Here is a 19,518-nt window from a genome sequence, read left to right on the forward strand (position 1 = left end):
CAGTCCTTACATGCTGATAGTGTGAGGCAATATGAACAAACAAGGGGAGCAGGTGGTTCGGGGTCAGGGGCATCCATGCCACCTAGACATAGTTTTCAGGGAACTAAGACTGAGAGGACCGAAAGGAGGAGGAGGAAGACTACACATTATGATTCCACATTTGACCAAGACCCCTCCCTCTTCAACCAACAAGACATCTATCAAAGAAGCATTCCCTATATGTTTGCTGGAGGTAGAGAAGGCAGTAGGGAGGAGGAGGAAGCTAGGTTATCAATCAGCAAATTCATGCTCTATAACAACATTGCACCCAATGTAGCCAAAACACCATACTATCAGGGGATGATCAATGCAGTTGCTAGGGCAGGTGTAGGGGTTAAAGGCCCAACAGCTTGGGAAGTAATGAATAAATATTTACCCAAGGTAAAGCAAGAGGTGGATGAATACATTGAATCATTAAAAGAACAATGGAGTACATATGGTGTTACTGTGATGGCTGATGGATGGACTGGTCCTACTAGACAGTCCATCATTAATTTCATGGTGAGCTGCAATGGAAAGACATCCTTCCTCAAGTCAGTGGATGCCTCAGATAAGATCAAAGATGCTGACTACCTTTACAAGCTTCTTAGGGAGGTGGTACTCGAGGTAGGGCCAAAGAATGTTGTCCAAATTGTCACAGATAATGGTGCAAACTTCAAAAAAGCTGGTGAAATGTTGATGAGGAAGAAGAGCAGCAGGATCCACCTCTTTTGGACACCATGTGCTGCTCATTCAATTGATCTTATGTTGAAGGACTTGGGGAAAAGAAAGTCAATCAGTACTGTGGTTGAGAGGGCTAGAAGGGTAAGTAATTTTATTTATAACCATGGTTATGTGCTGAAGATGATGAGGAACCACTGTAAGGGTGATCTAGTCAGACCTAGATTGACTAGATTCGCCACCAACTATGTAGCTCTGAAAAGCTTCCAGAAGAAAGTGGTGGGTCTTCGGCACATGTTTGCAAGTGAGGAGTAGTTTGGTTGGCGTGGATCTAGCCATCCCGATGCAAGACTAGCCCAACAAACCATTGCCGATGATTCCTTTTGGAGGCAGCTGAATAGGACACTGGGCATTATAGAGCCTATTGTGTTTGTTTTAAGGATGGTGGATTCGGAGAAGAAGCCCACAATGCCCCACATATATGCTGCCCTCCAGCAAATGAAAGAGTTGGTTAGAGCTGCTGCCCCTAGCACCTTCAAATCCTACGAGAGGATCATCGATAATAGATGGGAGATGCACTTGATGCATCCTTTGCACTTGGCTGGTGAGTCACTTTTAAGTCTTTAAGTTTTTGTTGTATACTTTAATTTAAATTCTTTATTTGTTATAACTTATAACTTATAATTTATAAACAAGTAAGTTAGTAAACAACCAAATCACTAAGTCATTAACCAAATTTTTTATTTCCACAATGCAAGCTTACTACCTCAACCCAAAGTACCATTACAAGAATGATCTGGGGCTAGATGTAAAATTGATGACTGCGGTGCAAGAGGTGGTGGAGAAGCTTGTGTCAAATCCCATCATGCAAGGGACAATTAATGGAGAGGTGAGAACTTATTCAATTGTTTCTTCAACTTCTTGCATTAGTGCATTAGCCATTAAGCATATACATGATAATAGTATAATACAATAATTGAAGAATTGGTGTACAGATCAGGGAGTTCAGGGATGCCTCTGGGAGTTTTGGAAAGCCTTCTGCAGTTGCAACTAGGAAAAAAACTGATCCTGGTAAATAGTTCACTACTCTATAAGTCATTAAGTCTATAAGTCTATAGACTATAAGTCTATAACTTTATAAATGATAACTGATAAGTTATATAAATATAAAGATTTGCTTGCCTAATGCATTCTTATTTTTGGTTATGCAGTTGACTGGTGGTTTCTATATGGAATTAGTGCGCCAAATCTCAGGGACATAGCAATTAAAGTACTCTCACAGACTTGCTCATCCTCTGGTTGCGAGAGGAACTGGAGCACCTTCTCGCTCATCCATAGTAAGGTACGGAACAGATTGGGGAGTAAGAGGCTCGAGAACTTGGTGTATGTGCATTACAACATGAGATTGAGAGTAGGGCACATACAAGATAATATAGATGACGACAATCGTGAACCGATTGAGTTGACTGATATATTCCACGAGCCCCCCGCAGAAGATGAGGAAGATGATGTCATATATCAGTGGGTTAGGGATCGAGGTGGCCCAATGCTGGATGGGCCAGAAGGGCAGCCTGATCCTACCATTGCTGCTGCTGTGGGCCCAAATGCTGTGGCTGAGCACCTATCTTCTGATGAGGGTCAGGCTGCTGTAGCGGCATCAGAAGGATCAGCTGTACCATTTGTGGAGCCACCTGGTCGACTTCAAACAACTGAGGTGACAACTAGTAGTGGGGATTCAGATGATGATGCCGATGATACCAGACGGCCAAGTGGCCCAAATCAGACATCGAGTTCGAGTCATGGAGGCGATCGAGGCTGGTCGTGTTTCGGTGGAAGTCGGCGTCAACAAAGGGAGTCACCTGACTCACCTCCACCAGGTCCGAGTCATCCGACACATGTGAGCCACAGTTCCCCTATCTCTCGGACTTATAGTAGGAGTCGGAAGAGCAGATCAAAGCAAGGGCAGGGGCAACCGAATGATGATGCGAGCATGCATGATCTTGAATTGAACATGGGAAGCATGAGCCTAGATCAGAGTGATTCACAACAGCAGAGCCTGTCATCGGGGTACCAATACGGGGATCACAAAGACCGGGTCAGATTACAGTGGGTATTCTTCTTATGGAGGTCATACTATTCCTCAAGACCCTTCACCTGGAGAGTATGCATATGGGAGTGAAGGTGGGTTGTTAAATGAGTGGTTTAGAAACCCGTACCCAAATACTCAACAACTATATGAACAACAACAACAACAATGGCTCTTTCACCCACCCACGATTGACGGTTATCCCAGACTGCTATTCCTCCAGTATTCTGACATGCAAACATATAATGATCATATAAACCGATATGTGACATACTTCAGTGATCAATTGACTTGGGAGTCATATGTGGCCACCGTTCAGAATCAATTGATGCGGAATGTTGAGTGATACTCTTAGTCTTGTAACTTGTAAGTTGTAAGTTGTAATCTTCTTAATTCTTATGGAGTTATGGTTGTAAAATTTTGAAGACATTTAAGTGTTTAACAATTTATTACTTTGAATCTTTGATAGTTTGAAGTTTGAACTTTGATCACTTGTTGACTTGATTCTTGAATACTTGATGTGTAATGTTATTATATATTTGTATTTGATACTTGATGGTTGATAAATGATAACTCATTAACTTGAAGTCTTGAATTACTTGATATCTTTACATAATTACATTACATGTTGTCTCTAACTCTCTAAGACTCTAACTCTATATCTATAATCTCTATTCTCTAAGACTCTAACTTTGCATTACACAGAATTTCGGTTTTACACATAGGGTCGACGTAGGAGACATAGTTAGGGTTATTTTCTCACAAATCTAAGGCCACCAATGTGTTCAAAAGGCCTTAAATAGGCTAAATACCAAGTTTCAGCCCAACCAGAGCCCTAAAACTCACCGAAATGGGCTACCGAGACTACCGCCAATTTTCTGGCATATCTCGACCGAGATCTCGCCATCTCGGTCGAGATCTCGGTATTTCTGAGTGGCGAGATCTCCGCCCGGAGGCAGACCCCCCCCCCCCCCCAAAAAAAAACCCCAATGTATCTGTTGGTTGAATTCTACTAGGAGTTCAATTCTATTAGAGTTTTTGTTCATGTAAATTTCAATTTCTTATTACCCAAGTAAGGGTATTTATGTAATAGTGTTCTTTCCATTTTATTATAAATAGAGGGCTTGAGATCACACTAATCAATTCAAGCCATTCTACCAACATTGTGTTTCTTAACATGGTATCAGAGCCTAAGTTTGATTAGGGAAGAGAAAGAAAGAAAAAAAAAGCAAAAATCTCTCTCGCTGACGAAGACCTACCTCCCCGCCACTGCAACTGCTCCGTCGCCAAAACCATCCGCTGCAACCTCATCTTCTTCATCAACTGCTCTGCCTTTCTCTTCCTATCTCCCACACTCGAACCCAGTCCTAAAAGCCAACGCAGTCATCACAGAAGCCTATCGCCCACAATTGAACCCATCTCCGCCCTTCTCTTTCTTCCGTCGTCTTCTTCTGATTTTTTTTCTTTGAATTAGAAGAAAAAAAACCTATTCAACCCTTGAATTAATATGGACCAGACCAACCCAACTTTAACCGAACCAAATTTTGGTTTTTTCCCTCCTAACCTACGGTTCTATTAGCCCAAAAAAAGAAAGAAAAAATATTGATGTTTTAGGGCCTGCAAATTTGCATATTTTCATGGATCTAATTGTAAATTTGCATATTTACAAGGACCTAATTGTAAATTTGCATATTTTAAGGAACCCATTTGTGAATTTGCATATTTTTAGGGACCTATTTGCAAATTCACATTTTAAGGGCTTATTTGTAATTTTCCATAATTCCATTTAAAAAAAAATACATGGTGTTCCTTATATGCACTTTTTGAATCCTATCATTCCCTAGATTTGATTGAGTGGTTCGGCTATTGAATTCTGCGATGTTTCAGTTATTTTGAAAGAGTGAAGACTAAAGAACATTACCCCACTCTTCATCCTCTTTCAGTAAGATTTGATGGAACAAATTATTTAATCTGGTCTCGATCTGCTTGCCTAACTATTGCTGGAAGAGGACTTGTTGGACACATTACAGACGCCACTATCAAACCTACCACCACAGGTGTTTCACAGGATAAATGGATCTCGAATGACTCTCTTATTATGCCATTCCTTTTGAATTCCATGAATCCAAATATTGTTTGTGGATACCTATTACTTGATACGGTAGCCCAAATCTAGAAGACTACTACTGAAACATATGGACAATTGGAGAACGATGCACAAGTTTATGAGCTACGGAAGAAGCTTCATGAGACTACCCAAAAGGAATTGACTGTGGCCTAATACTATGCTGAGTTGCAATCTCTTTGGCAGGAGTTGGATCATTATAAAGATTATCACCCCACTAATCCAAATGATGTGGCTAATTATAGGAAGCACGTTGATAAGATCCAGGTATATGACTTCTTGGCAGGTTTGAATGTGGAGTACGATCAAATCAGAGTGCAAGTATTAAGTCGTTCTCCCTTTCCTACACTAGAACAATCTTATGACATTGTTCAATATGAGGAAAGTTGTCGATTAGCTATGCTTCATGCTCCTATTGTGGAGAAATCAGCCTTACAGTCTATTAGCACTAAATCAGATTCGGCTAAGGACAATGTCAAATGTGAGCACTATCACAAACCATATCATACCAAAGCCAATTGTTGGAAGCTCCATGGGAAACCTGCTGATTTTGAGCAAAAAAGGGCACAAAGAAGGGGAAAACCAAAGGCTAATCTTTTTTAGACGATTTCCACAACACCCTCTACGGACATTGGTTTTTCACAGGAGTTAGCTATTCTACGACGTATTCTGTAGTCTTTTACTACCAATACAACCTTAACTACTGCTTCCTCCACTATCCATACCAACTCCTACCTTGCTACTTCAAGTAAAACTTTTACAAGCTTCCATGTTTCTTCAGTTTTTGCTCCCTGGATCATTGATACAGAATCCACAGATCATATAACAGGTTCATCCTCTATTTTTTTTACATTATGCTCCAACTTCCGGAAAAGATAAAGTTCAAAATTGATGATGGCTCCTATTCTTTCATTGCTAGAGAAGGGACCATTCAGCATTCTCCATCACTTTCTTTATCTAAAGTTTTACACGTTTCCTCATTCTCTACTAACTTGCTCTCTATCAATAGTATTACACATGACTTTATTGTAAAGTGATTTTTTTCCCATCTTACTATGTCTTCCAGGATCTAGTAACGGGGAAGGAGATTGGACGTGGTAAACTAGAGAATGGATTTTATCTGTTGGAGCCAATTGGAGGATCTACTTCTGCTCTGACTACATCTTCTAATCGATCCATTCGGTAATGTTAGATCTTCATCAATGGCACCGTAGGCTAGATCACCCCCCCTCTAGGAACTCTTAAGAAATTATGATTTAGTTTCTTCTTGTAAAAATGATGAATTTTTTTGTGAAGCCTACATTTTTGCGAAGCAAACTCGTTCTACTTATTTACCTTCTCTTCATAATAGAAAATCTATTCCTTTTAGACTAATTCATACTGATGTATGGGGCCCTTGCCAACGTGTGTCTATTACTGACCATAGGTACTTTGTTACTTTTATTGATTGTCACTCTTGTTCTACATGGATTTATCTTTTAACATACAAAAATGAGGTTTTTTTATGTTTTCGTGATTTTCATAATATGATTAAAACTCAATGTAATGTCACTGTGAAGATCCTTCGCAGTGACAATGGCACAGAGTATATTGACGGTGAATTTCAGAGATATCTCTTTGACTCTGGCATAATACGTCAAACCAGTTGTGTTAATACAACTGCCTAAAATGGGGTTGCCGAAAGGAAGAATCGGCATCTTTTAGAGATAGCCCATTCACTTATGATTGCTATGAATGTCCCTAACCAATACTGGAGTGATGTTATATTCACTACCTCTTACCTTATGAATAGGATGCCCAATAGGATACTTGGTTTTAAATGTCCTAACAAGCTTCTCCAAGAAGCCCCTTCTTTTGTTATTCTCCCAAAGGTTTTTGGACGTGAGTGTTATGCCAAAATTACAGCCCACCAAAGTAAGCTAGCTCCTCGTGGCCTATGTTGCATTTTTCTGGGGTAATCTGCTACTCAAAAAGAGTACAAATGTGATCATCCTCCTTCCAGGAAAACCATTGTCTCCACAAATGTAATTTTTAATAAGTCTTGCCTTACTATACACCTCTCCAAGGGGAGAGTTCAAGAGAAGAGGTGTTCTTTCCAACTCTAGACCTTTCTATCACAACACCATAACACAACTTAGGAGTTCAAGAAGTGTTTCCCGACCAGGGGGAGACTTCGACCAGTATACCTGAGGACTCTAATTCTCCCCCTCCGTTTCTTGAACCATGTGAAAAACCCGGTCAGGGGGAGACCACTCCTGTGAGGCACACTATTAAGGTCTTTCAAAACCAGATTGACCAGAATAAGGAGGTGCAGACTTATCAGAGGAAGAATTAGAACTGACTAAAGAAGGTGGAGAAAGGTGACACATTACCACTTCAGTCTCTTGCTACAGGATCAAATTCTACTGTTCCCCCTAAAGTATCTTCTTCTGATCTTCGTGTTGCTGTTAAAAAAGGAGTCAGATCTTGTACTCAGCATCCCATAGCTAAATATGTTTCTTATGACTCTTTGTCTGACTCTTACCGTGCTTTTGTATCCTCTCTATCATTTATATCTGTTCCTAAAAGTTGGCAGGAAGCCCATGCTGATAAGAGGGAAGGCAACTATGGTAGAGGAAATGCAGACAATTAAGAAAAGTGATACTTGGGAGCTGATTACAATTCTTCAATTCCTCCAGGAAAAAAACCCGTGGGCTGCAAATGGGTGTTTGTGGTTAAGCAAAATATGGATGGATCAGTCAACATGATGAAGGCTAGACTAGTTGCAAGGGGGTTTACTCAGCCTTATGGGATTGATTATCAGGAGACTTTTGCCCCTTTTGCGAAACTGAACACTGTCAAAGTTTTGTTGTCTATAGCTGTGAACAAAGATTGGAACTTGCATCAACTAGACGTAAAGAATGCCTTCTTACATAGGGAGTTAGAGGAAGAAGTCTATATGGAAATCCCACATGATTTCTCCGAAGACAATACTGTACGGAATGTTTATCGGTTGAAGAGGTCAATTTATGGGTTAAAACAGTCTCCTAGATGTTGGTTTGGACGCTTCTTGAAGGCAATGACTTCTATTGGGTACAAGCAAAGCAATGCTGATCATACACTATTTGTCAAGAAGTCAGGAACTAATATCACATTTCTCATTGTTTATGTGGACGATATTGTCATCACAAGGAATGATGGTGAAGAAATTCAAAGGTTGAAGGACTTTCTTGGCAGAGTGTTTGAGATTAAAGATATAGGGAAGTTACAATACTTCTTAGGGATTGAGGTGGCTCGATCAAAGAAGGGTATATTCCTATCCCAAAGAAAGTATGTCCTAGATTTATTATCAGAAGTGGGAATGTTGGGGTGTAAGGCAGTTGATACCCCTATTGAAGCTGAAGCTAAACTAAAGGAAAAAGAGGGAGAACCTGTGGACAAAGGAAGATACCAAAGGTTGGTAAGGAAGCTTATTTACTTGTCCCACACCAGGCCAAACATCGCTTATACCGTGGGATAGTGAACCAGTTCATGCATGATCCATATTTAGCTCATATGAAGACTGTTACCAGAATATTGCAGTATTTAAAGGGAACTCCTGGAAAAAGAATACTTTTGTCCCCCACTAATAATCTAAGAGTAGAAGCATACACTGATGTAGACTAGGCTGGATCTCCTAACAAGAGGTCAATTCAGGGAAAATTATTGTACCTTTGTTGGAGGTAATCTAGTTACTTGGAGAAGTAAGAAACAAAATGTGGTAGCTTTATCCAGTATCGAAGTTGAATATAGAGTTATGGTTTGTGGAGTTTGTGAGCTCCTATGGTTGAAAGGCTTGCTAGAAGATATTAAATTCCAAGTTCCAAACCCTATAATGCTATATTGTGACAACAAGGCTGCTATTAGTATTGCCAATAATCCTGGGCAACATGATCGAACTAAGCACATTGGACAGGTTTTTTGTCAAAGGAAAGATGGAACAAGGGCTCATCTGCATGTCTTTTGTGAGGTCTGGAGACCAAGTGGCAGATATTTTCACTAAGGGTTTAAAGGAAGGAGATCTCCTTCCAATTGTAGGCAAGTTGAGCATGACTAATATCTATGCCTCAACTTGAGGGGGGAGTGTTGGTTGAGTTCTACTAGGAGTTCAACTCTATTAGAGTTTTTGTTCATGTAAATTTCTATTTCCTCTTACCAAAGCAAGGGTATTTTAGTATTTATGTAATAGGGTTCTTTCCACTTTATTATAAATATTAGGCTTGAGATCACACTGATCAATTCAAGCCATTCTACCAACATTGTGTTTCTCAATAGTATCACTAATAATTTGTGAGATAGTCACCTTCTCATAATTTTCCAGTCGTGCTTTGAAGTCTCGCAGTCCAGCTTCAAAATCAGGCCTGCAAAAAACAATAAACACTTTGTCTATGTATGAAGATATTAACCAAGATAACAATGGATATATCCCAGAAGAGCAAAGGCAATGGCACCATACTCACTCTTCAGCATAGTCAGGACTTTGTTGAATTTTAAGGCGTATATTTCTTTCAATAATGCGCTCGTCATTGCATATTGTCTCCAAAAATATAATCTGTTTGAAGAGAATAAAAAAATGTAATTAGTTTGAAGTTAGAAAAATAAAAGCCTGTTTCCCCTTTTCATGTTAATTCAAAAACTTTTAATGTGCAGCTGTTCAGGATTCTGAAGTCTATAGACTGAAAAATATTCTGTATCTGATTACTGGCTATTTTGAAAGTTTAACCAACTTATAAAGCAAGGGAAAGAGAAGTTAAATGTTTTTGAACCCTGCTGAATTTTAGACAGAACCATCTGTCTGGAGAAAAGGCAACGCCCCATAACATCCTTGGAAATTTCTGAGATGATATGCTACCTTGCAATTCCCTTCAGCCATCTTCATCAGCATATTCCTCCGTGACTTGGTACTGTTTGTGGCATCAAATATTCCAACCTACAACCCAATCAGAGTAAGTAAGAACAAAAGATTACAATAATCATCACAAAGTTAAACATAATAGCGCTTTACCTGGCCACCTTCTTGCATCCAGGATATCATATCTTCCATTGCCAAAGCTGCTACCTAGTGGCATTTGATATATTAAGACTATGCGCAAAGCAGAAAACATTAATTAGGCACAAAAGTATTGAAACTACAGCAATTACCTAAGACTATTTAGCAAACTAAAACCTAAATAAGGATGAAAGGAGACCTTAGGGAAATATAAATCATCTGAGACATAATACAAAACCAATGTCTTCCTAAAGCTTCTATACTACTACAAGTGAAGAACCCCAATTATATACTAGAGAGCTTAACCCATCTCTTAGTTTACCACTACCATTGTCAAGCCCTTTCCTAAACAGCTTGCATGATCAGAGTGTTTACCTGAATTGTTCAGGAAAAGATGAACGCATAGTCAATGTAAGCACTAAAGACTTTGGGGAAAATCTATCATGTTAAGAACGTTGTGAAAGTGTATGCAAGTCAAAGGGTTACATTTAGAAGTGTGCCTCAAAATGAGGCATTAAAAGAAGTCCAGAAACATATCAAAGAAGTGCATTAGAAGGGATTTACACCTTAGGAATGCATTCTTGAGCATGCACCAAGCATGAAGGATTGAACTCTTTCATACTTGAATCCACAAATCTATGTGTGAGGGTCATCATGAGGGTAGTCTTGTCCATAAGATACTACTCTATAATATCCACATCAGATATTATGTTTTCCTTGTACTCATCTCTTATTATAAATAAATTTGGGTCGTGTCATATTGATACAAGCTCCGAAACAAGGTTCAAGATCTCGCTCTTGAGGGAAATCTTGGCCTTGAGAAAAAGTGAAAAACCGAGATTCCGCGAGAAATATTGTAAGTCTCAAGGGCCCATCTCAGGGAGTTTTAAGGGTCAAGTAGGGCTCAAGGTTAGCATTTTGCCTATTTTAGGCCTTCTAAACACCTTGGTGGCCTTAGATTTGTGAGAAAACAATCATATGTCTTCGTTTTAACTTGAACCTAAGTTTGAAACTGAAATGCTGTAGGAATGAGCATACAAGGTTAAAAAACATGAAATATTGAACCATTAGGACATATGAATGAAAATCAAGTGATAAGAAACATCAAATAATTTAATTTGTTTAGAATTCCATCCATACGAGTACAATACAACATCATCATTCTCAACTCTTGAGAACACAATAATACAATCATGGATTCATGATAAGTTCATAATAGAAGGTGAGATCAAATCAATCAAGGCCCAACTCAACTAGTACCAGAAGCACGCCCTGCAAATCCTCTACCAGCGGCTCTATGTCGTTCAGCGAACTTGATGAGGTGATCAAGAATATCATCCCTCACAAAATTAGGGACAACAGGGCACTCAGGTGTATCCTTACAATTTCCAACCAAGTGTTGCTCAAACCTCATTGTGCCTCCAATTAGGACTTTACTACAATAGTTACAACCAAAGTTAAACTCAGCAAAATTCCGGCATTTCGATAACCAACAAAACCGAAATCTTGCAAGATTTCATAGCTAATTTCGCCTAAAATCTCGCCTATAAAAGCCATCTTTCAGTCTAAATTTTGCTCATATGTGCACAATTTTGACCTTCTAATCCATAGCTTCTCTCGCATTTCTTGATTGATTATTGCCCCTATTTAGGTCGATCTTCGACATCTACCACTTGTTCTTCCATGGTTCCTACCAGCAAACGCATGCATCACATGGATCAAGCGGCATTTCACTCAAATCTTAAAGAGTTTTTCATCTCATAGGTAACCATTCTTCTCCAAACTATATTTTTTTCAATGCATGATAGAATGTTGTTGGATGGTATGGTTTTAATTTTGAAATCTTCTCCAAACTAGATTTTACAAAGTGCATGACAAAGTGTTACAAAAATAACACCCCCAATGTGTTTATTGGCCTTAAATTAGGTTGGACATCGAAAACTAGGGCAGAAGGACCCCAAAAACCCACCAAAACTTAAAAGTCGAAATCTTAAACAAAAAAAAATTCCAAAATTTCAGCAAATATCGCTGAAATTTTAGAATTTCGGTCATCTTGGTAAGTACCAAAATGGGCAAAATTTCAAACCTTGGTTACAGTCTCCGTGGATCCATAAGGACTCCGTGTTGCTTGAAGAACTCCTTCAAATGGCCTTGATTGATCTTGTTTTGTTGATGCAGATGTCCTAAATATTGCTTAGGAGTGTTGCAGGTGAATATCTGGCAAGAATTAGGCGAAAACTCTTGCCAAAATCACCCTTTGCAGCTTATTGTCGAGATTTAGGGGTGGAAGGAGCGAGAGAGAGTCAAGGTAAGATAAGATCTAGCCTCAATTCAAGAAAAATAGGTTAAAAGGGCCTGGATTGGACTGAGATCTCAGGTCAAACCAAGATCTAAACTCACCCGAGATCTCGGTCAAGTTAGAGGAAAATCTAGCATTGACTCATATCTTAACTCGTTTGACCAAAAAAAGGAGGTCTCGTGAGATCTTTGACCATGCTCCGGAAAAGTTCTTCATGGTGTACCAAAACGAACGATTTCAGGATCTGATGTCGAGAATGTATAAGGTTCAAACAACACCACCACCAGCCACTGCCATTTCTCTCTCCTTTCTGCTGAGAAATGCACTGCGAACAACCATAGCCACCTCTTTATCTCAGTAGAGCCCCAACTAAGCTATCATCCATTCAAATATATGGAGCCCTTGTCAATATGTTTCCTCATCTTGGTTTAGATAGTTCGTCAATTTTATTGATGCTTTACTAGAACCACATGGGTGTATTACTTCAGCAAAAGAGTAACACTTCCACTTGTTTTCACTTTTCAAACTTTGGATAATATGGTGAAGATTTCGTTTGATGCAAACATTTAAGAATCTTAGGTCTAGCAATGGGAGCACAAAGTTGGGAACATTACAGTCTTGTCTTACTGCTTATGGAATTATTCATCAGACTAGTTGTGTGGATAAACCTGCTCAGAATGGCGTAGCTGAATGCGAGAATCGACATCTGGAGGTAGCCAGCTTCCTTATGTTTCCCATGAATGTTCCTACTCACTTCTGGGGTGATGCAGTACCTCTACCAGCAATCTCATTAATCAGATACTTTTCCATGTGTTAGACCAAAGCTACCCCCTTGATCTTTCATTGGGTTCTGCTTCCTTTATAGTTTCCACCCAAGGTGATTTGGGTGCATTAGTTCTACTCGGAATCATGTTACTGGCAAGTCTGATCCTCATAGGCTTCACTGTATATTTTTTAGGTGCTCTACTACTCAAAAAGGCTATTAGTGTCATCAACCACCTTCTCATAAGATGTTTATTACTATGGATGTGGTCCTTCAGGATAATGTTCCTTTTTACTCCTCTGCCATACCTCTTCAAGGAGAGCACAAGTCTAGTAACGAAGTTCTGTTTTTAATTCCTCCTATGGAGATTCCTTTAGACATTCCAGTTGATGATGCAGTATTTGAAGAGAGTCTGACTTGACTGGAGCAGTAGCCATTGGCTCAAGTTTAGGAGCCTATTATCCAAGGGGAGCAATATCAAGCTCCATTACAGTCCCCTCTAAAGGTTTTTGCTTGTACTTGAAAGAAGAATAAGAAGCAAGCAAAGCCTACCACTCTCTCCCCAACTCAATCAGACATACCTTCTCCAATTGATCCACATGATCTTCAGTTGCTTGTTCACCTCTCCTATTGGTAGAAAAAATTTGCATTTAATTGTGCCTGCGTTAGGAGTGCTTTACCCTTTGCTCAAGAGTGGCTTTAGTTGGCTAGTATTTTTTTTTGCAGCTCCAACTATGAAGCAGCCAGCAAGGGCATTTAAGGTCACCATCTCACATAAGCTTTGTAGATAAACTTCCACTTCCGACTCTTTTGACTCGATTTGGAAAACCACCTTCTTCAATGTCAGCTCCAAGCTTCATTTTTTTTCGCCATGGCATTCTTCTAGACTCTCATAGGCACAGGCATGTTGTTGATTCCTAGGGGGTGCTTTTAGGCTCTTAGCCTAACTTTTTACAGCAGGTTTAGATGGTTCCTTAGTATAGGTTCCAACCCCCCCCCCCCCAAAAAAAATATATATATATATTTGAGGTTTTAGTAATGAACTTTGTTCACCAGAAGAAGGAAAAAAAAAAAAAAACTGGGGAACCAATAACAAAAACCATAGTTGTTAAGGCAACTACGCAACCGAAGACATTGAAGCGGCACTCTAGGTGTACAACATCTATAATATTTTAGTAATAAGACAATAACAACAGCAGCAGCAGTAGCTCAGCCTTATCCCAACTAAATGGGGTACATAATTACACTAAATACAACATAAAATGCATAGCAACACAAGTGATATAATTATACTAGTGATGACATAAAATGAGAAAACCAACAGAACAAGAGTTTCTGCTACCCCCAAACTGTGCCTATACTTCAGCCTTGCTGCAGCTGAAGAAGCTATTTGGGTTGGCTCTCCATTTATCTCAGCCACCGCTTGTGCTTTGGCCTCTCTCCTGCTCTTAGTCCCAATGCCTTTTTCTAGCTTTCGTGCTGCTCGCTCATGCACCCATCCTTGGTCCCTCCCAAGAAAAGGGTTTTCTTGAAGAGGCGGTCTGTTTATCAATGAACACTGCCCTTTCCACTCCTTATTAGGAGCGTGAGTGTCCAAGGACCCTTCAGAACCTTGAATGTTTACCCCGGTTCAAACCAGAGAGAAAATTCATTACAGGATAATATCTTGTCAAATCCCCACCTATCATTATGGAATGACATCTGATTGAATTGCCACTTCTCTGATCAATAATAGTTGCCTGCATCTCATGAATTGCCTCCCGGAGTCTGGAGTTGATCAATGGCTACTGGTCATCCCTCTGTACTCCATACGTAGGTGACTGATCCTTTTCTATAGTCTCCTTTTGATTGGCCTGCGCCAGAGGACTCCTCCATCCACTGAATAGCCATTCTGTCCTACATAAAATAGAAGCCTATTTTTTAAGCCCTATTTAGACACCCCAACAGTGGAAAAACATAATAGATTTGTATTGGTAAATTTTGTTGATTGCAAAAGCTGTTGAATAGCTACCTTCTTCTCCATCATGAGACTGGTTTGGTGTGTCACATCCAAACTGATTTGGTGAGTAACATACAAGTGGATTCTTGGTAAGTCATATCCAAGTTGCTGAAAGTGGGAACTTAGCAAGTAATATCTAAAGCCCCTTCTTGGCCGTGTAAACAGGCTTCCTCCCTCCATCTCCTTTCTTTCCCCCTTTAGTTTCCATTTTCATTTATGGAAGCCCTCCATTCATAGATATCCAGCTACAGCCCAAATTCAGTATTACAATTCATTAAAAATCAACCCACAACACCTCCATATCACAACCTCTACTCAGTCTACCTTGCTGCTCCATCTAACCACCATGAACTTTGGCAATTCTACAATTACTTCGCCTGCAACCATTAGAATCCTTCAATATTTGGACCATATCATTCCCATACCCTCCTACCATTTGAATTTGATTGTGTTCTGAACGGCTAAAACCATAAAATTTGGCTTTCGCTAGTTATTCCCAAGAAGATCCAATTTTCAGATCTCACATTCCAACCATCAGTTTTGACAATTTTTGGCGAGCAGCCCGTCCCCCAGGGAAGAGAGAGAGAGAGAGAGAAGCCAATTAGATTTCAATACAAAGTTACAAACCCAGCCTTGAATTCCATCTGCAGACCCTAGAGCCCTAGATTTTGGATTTCACAAACCCAAAACCTATAATTTTCTAGAGGTGGTTCTGATTTTAAGATCTTCACCCTCAATCAAATTAAGGCTACATCAGAGCCACCGCAGGGTCTGGAGAGGTCCATAACACTGTTAGAATATGTTATTCCAAAAAAGTAAAAAATAAAAATGGACTTTTACTTGGTTTGGCCAAAGACAGAAGACCTTCACTAAAACCTCTATTCAGTTGGCAAACGCTAAGAAATGTCACCTCATTTTGCAACCTGTGCCCAGATTTATTCTCATTTTTCAGCAACATAAACAGAGTTTTTAAATACTTGCGCCCACTGATAGACAGATACAAATACACTTTAGGATAATTTGGAGTAAATTCACCTCATTGCGGGCCTCTATGCCTTCTGTATTGTCAGCTCGAAAAAAATCAGCAGACTGCACCAAAAAAGTTCAGTTTTTTTAAGTTTCTCATCTACAGAGAGCATGGCAATACAATGAGAATACTCTTTTAATTGATCAAGAAAAGAAAAACACTAGTCAAATGAAAAATGAACCAAAGCCAGAAGGCAATATTATTTTTAAAAAGAAACCGCATTTTCTTTTATGCATAGTAAGAATTTTCTTACACACAGCAGTACCTCTCCTCCAGTCAAGACAGGTTTCTCAATGCCTGCTCTAAATTTATGCACTTGGGGAAGTTACACTTTTCAGATTTACTAATATACTCAAAGCCCATGCAACGGTAGCTTGACAAAGAAACCCCATGAGGGGTATTTGAAATTTCACTTGGCTTTATGAAACAAAAACCACAAAGTCCCAAACTTCTCTAGCAGGAATAGGAAAAGTCAATTTCTTATGAGATGTCCCCAAAGAAATGTAAGAAGAATGCAAACTACTAAAAATTACATATGAAATGTAACTATGGAAGTTATACAGATATTTCCAACAGTTTCAGATACTTTGGTATACCTGATTTGTTCCATGCTTGAGGCGACGATACTGTCACAACCAAGATTTGTATCTCATTAGATATCATTATGGTTAACATGACTACTATGGAGAAAACAAAAGCCTGGTACGAAGAGGGAAAATCACCTTCCCAACATTAAAGTGTTTAGTATCGTGACCCAACCAGCGGAGATACCTCGTAAGTTTTGCAGCAGTAAATGTCTTGCCTCGGGCTGGTAATCCAACCTAAAACATTAGCAATTTCTCAGGAACACCTTTTAGAGAAGAGTCACCATGGCCAAGTTCCCACAATGTTTAGCTCGGTGAATATAGAAAATACACCATGAAGGATGAGAAAAATAAAACCCAAAGTAGCTGTTTCTCAAACCCATTGAAGTAACCCCAACAGGGACTTGACACCATACAATCTAGTTCCACCTAATTAATAACCAAAAATAGGTGAAAATTCAGCAAGAATAATCATCCACAAATTGTAACATACCAGAACAATCGCCAGATGTCTATGCTCCTTAGATCCAAGCATCTGATCAGCAACAGCTCCAGCTGCAACGGCTCCAGCAGCTGCTGGCATTGCATTCTGACAATTAGAAACAGGAAATAACATTGGAACATCACCAAATTAAACTGTCATGAACAGTAATCAGCAGGAAAAGGAAGGAAATTTGCAGTATCATACATACCTTGGTTTCGGAACCCAAGTTCAGATCCATAGTGAAAGTCATTTGACTAGCTGATTTAACTAGCCTTGGAGATCCCACGCCCCTATCCACAAAGAGGCCCCTGTGACCCTCCTGCTTTTGCATGGGTGAAAATGTTCCTACTGACTTTGACTCAACCACACCAGAAGGAGAATAAAATTTGGAAGGATCTGGAATGATGACTTCCATTTCCTAAGAAAAAGACCAAATAGTAATTTCAGTCAATCCATAATGACTAAATCAACTCATAAAACATGGCAAAAGACACAGAAAGAAAAAGGAAAATATGGAAATGGGAAAAATAAAGATTACCAACCCATCAATCTATTACCAGATTTGATATCTTACATGAGGATGCCATTTGAATAGCAATACCATTTATAGATGCACCATAATTTTTGAGTTGCCGGTTATCAAATACAATGAACAAGGAAAATTAATGTTGGTTGAAGGTTTAGGAGATGCAGGAGAAGAAGAGAGAATGGTGGAATGTTGTGTTTTGTGTCTCTACACAGCATATTCACACACTGATCATTAAACAAGAAAAGGAAAATTACATCCTTGCCCCCTTATGCTAGTATAATATAGCTAAACAAGATAAAACTAAAAAAGAAAGTAACATATCACCCCACGTTATAATATAATAGGCACGTGTCTAAAATACCCGTAAGAGTTCCAACTACTCTAGCACTCTCCCCTAAGCTGGAGATGCCATACATTCTCAGCTTTCTAGAAAGAGTGTTGAACAGACGAGGTATACAAACCTTGTGAAGATGTCAGCTAACTAATCACTAGTCCTTGCATAAGGAGTTTGAACCGAATCAATCTTCTCTTTGATGAAGTGTTTATCTACCTCAAATGCTTTGTTCTATCATGTTGCACAAGATTATGAGCTATACTATGGCAGCTTTGTTGTCACAATAAAGCATCATGGATGCTTCAGTATCAAAGCCCAACTCTTGAATCAGCTTCAACCATGAGAGTATACATATCCAATGGGCCATAGCCCTGAATTCTACCTTTGTACTAGATCTGGCACCCACAAAGTATTTCGTACTTCACCATGAGACTAAGTTAACACCCATAAATGTGCACTAGCCAAATGTAGATTTTCTATGAGAGATGGATACAGCCCAATTAGCATCTATGAACCCTTTAACTCTCAAGTGGTTGTTCCCTACCAGAGAAGGAGAGGAGCCGGCTTTCTTATGGATGTGATCCAACATGAGGGAACAGTGATGGCGAGAAAGCCTGCCAAGGATAAGAGGAAAGCCAAGGGAGAAAACAGGAAAGGATCCGGCTTGAATCCAAAGAGATTCAGGAGATTAGAGCGCAAAGGATCAGACACCCCCGAAAGGAAAAGAGTAGATTTGTCAAGATTGACATTATGACCAGAGATGGATTCAAAGATGGACCGGGCAGAGATAATGGAGGAGATGGAGCTGTAATCAGCTTTGGAGAAAATCATGAGGTCATCAACGAAGGCAAGATAAGTGGAGATTGAAGGATTTACATTTGGAATGGGAGAAATAAGGAGCTGATCCGTCTTGGATTGGAGGAGGTGGGAGAGAACCTCCAAAGCCGAGAGAGGAGATAAGGGGATAGGGGCATCCTTGACGAATTCCAACACTGGAGGGGAAGAAGTCAGCCAACGAGCCATTGGTGATAATGGAGAAGAAAGGAGTGGAGATACACACTTAAATTCAATGGATGAAGGAAGGAGGGAACATCATGGCAGAAAGAACATCACTAATAAAATCTCAGTGGGTAGAGTCGAAAGCTTTGTGGAGATCAACTTTGAGGAGAGCAGCAGGGGAGTGAGAAGATCTCTCAAACCCCCTGACAATCTCTACACAAAGAAGAATATTATCCGCAATACTCCGACCCGAGATGAAAGAAGTTTGGTTGGCACTAACCAAATTTGGCATGACCTTTTTTAGCCGGTTCGCAAGGATTTTGGAGATGAACTTTTAGAGCAGGTTACAAAGGGAGATGGGACGGAAATCGGAAAGGGAGGAGGCACCAGCCTTTTTGGGAATGAGGCAAAGAAAAGTTTGGTTGATATAGGAGAGCTGGGAAGGATTGAGGAAGAAGCTGCGAACAGCACGAGAAAAATCCTCCTCAATAATATCCCAAGCACTCGAGAAGAAGCCCATACTAAATCCATCCGGGCCGGGGGCACGGTTGGATTTGTGGGAACGAATGGCCTAAAGGATCT

At 39.8% G+C, this 19,518-nt stretch overlaps 1 protein-coding gene across 3 annotated transcripts in view; it reads right to left on the reverse strand.

The window, feature by feature from the left end:
* F2KP (fructose-2,6-bisphosphatase) overlaps positions 1 to 19,518 on the reverse strand; it is an 84,830-nt gene that overhangs the window by 20,506 nt on the left and 44,806 nt on the right. For all 3 annotated transcript variants that reach the window (XM_089168767.1, XM_089168779.1, XM_089168772.1), the window contains 9 exons: positions 17,283 to 17,492; positions 17,084 to 17,179; positions 16,729 to 16,827; positions 16,603 to 16,632; positions 16,015 to 16,068; positions 9,934 to 9,987; positions 9,781 to 9,858; positions 9,389 to 9,480; positions 9,232 to 9,289 (listed from right to left, as the gene is read on the reverse strand). In XM_089168767.1, the coding sequence (XP_089024893.1) occupies positions 9,232 to 9,289; positions 9,389 to 9,480; positions 9,781 to 9,858; positions 9,934 to 9,987; positions 16,015 to 16,068; positions 16,603 to 16,632; positions 16,729 to 16,827; positions 17,084 to 17,179; positions 17,283 to 17,492 (771 nt within the window). The remainder of the gene's footprint in view (positions 1 to 9,231; positions 9,290 to 9,388; positions 9,481 to 9,780; positions 9,859 to 9,933; positions 9,988 to 16,014; positions 16,069 to 16,602; positions 16,633 to 16,728; positions 16,828 to 17,083; positions 17,180 to 17,282; positions 17,493 to 19,518) is intronic.

The sequence above is a fragment of the Hakea prostrata genome, chromosome 1 (genome assembly GCF_041222555.1).
Source record: "Hakea prostrata isolate BN-2017 chromosome 1, UWA_Hpros_2, whole genome shotgun sequence".
Classification (NCBI taxonomy): domain Eukaryota; kingdom Viridiplantae; phylum Streptophyta; class Magnoliopsida; order Proteales; family Proteaceae; genus Hakea; species Hakea prostrata.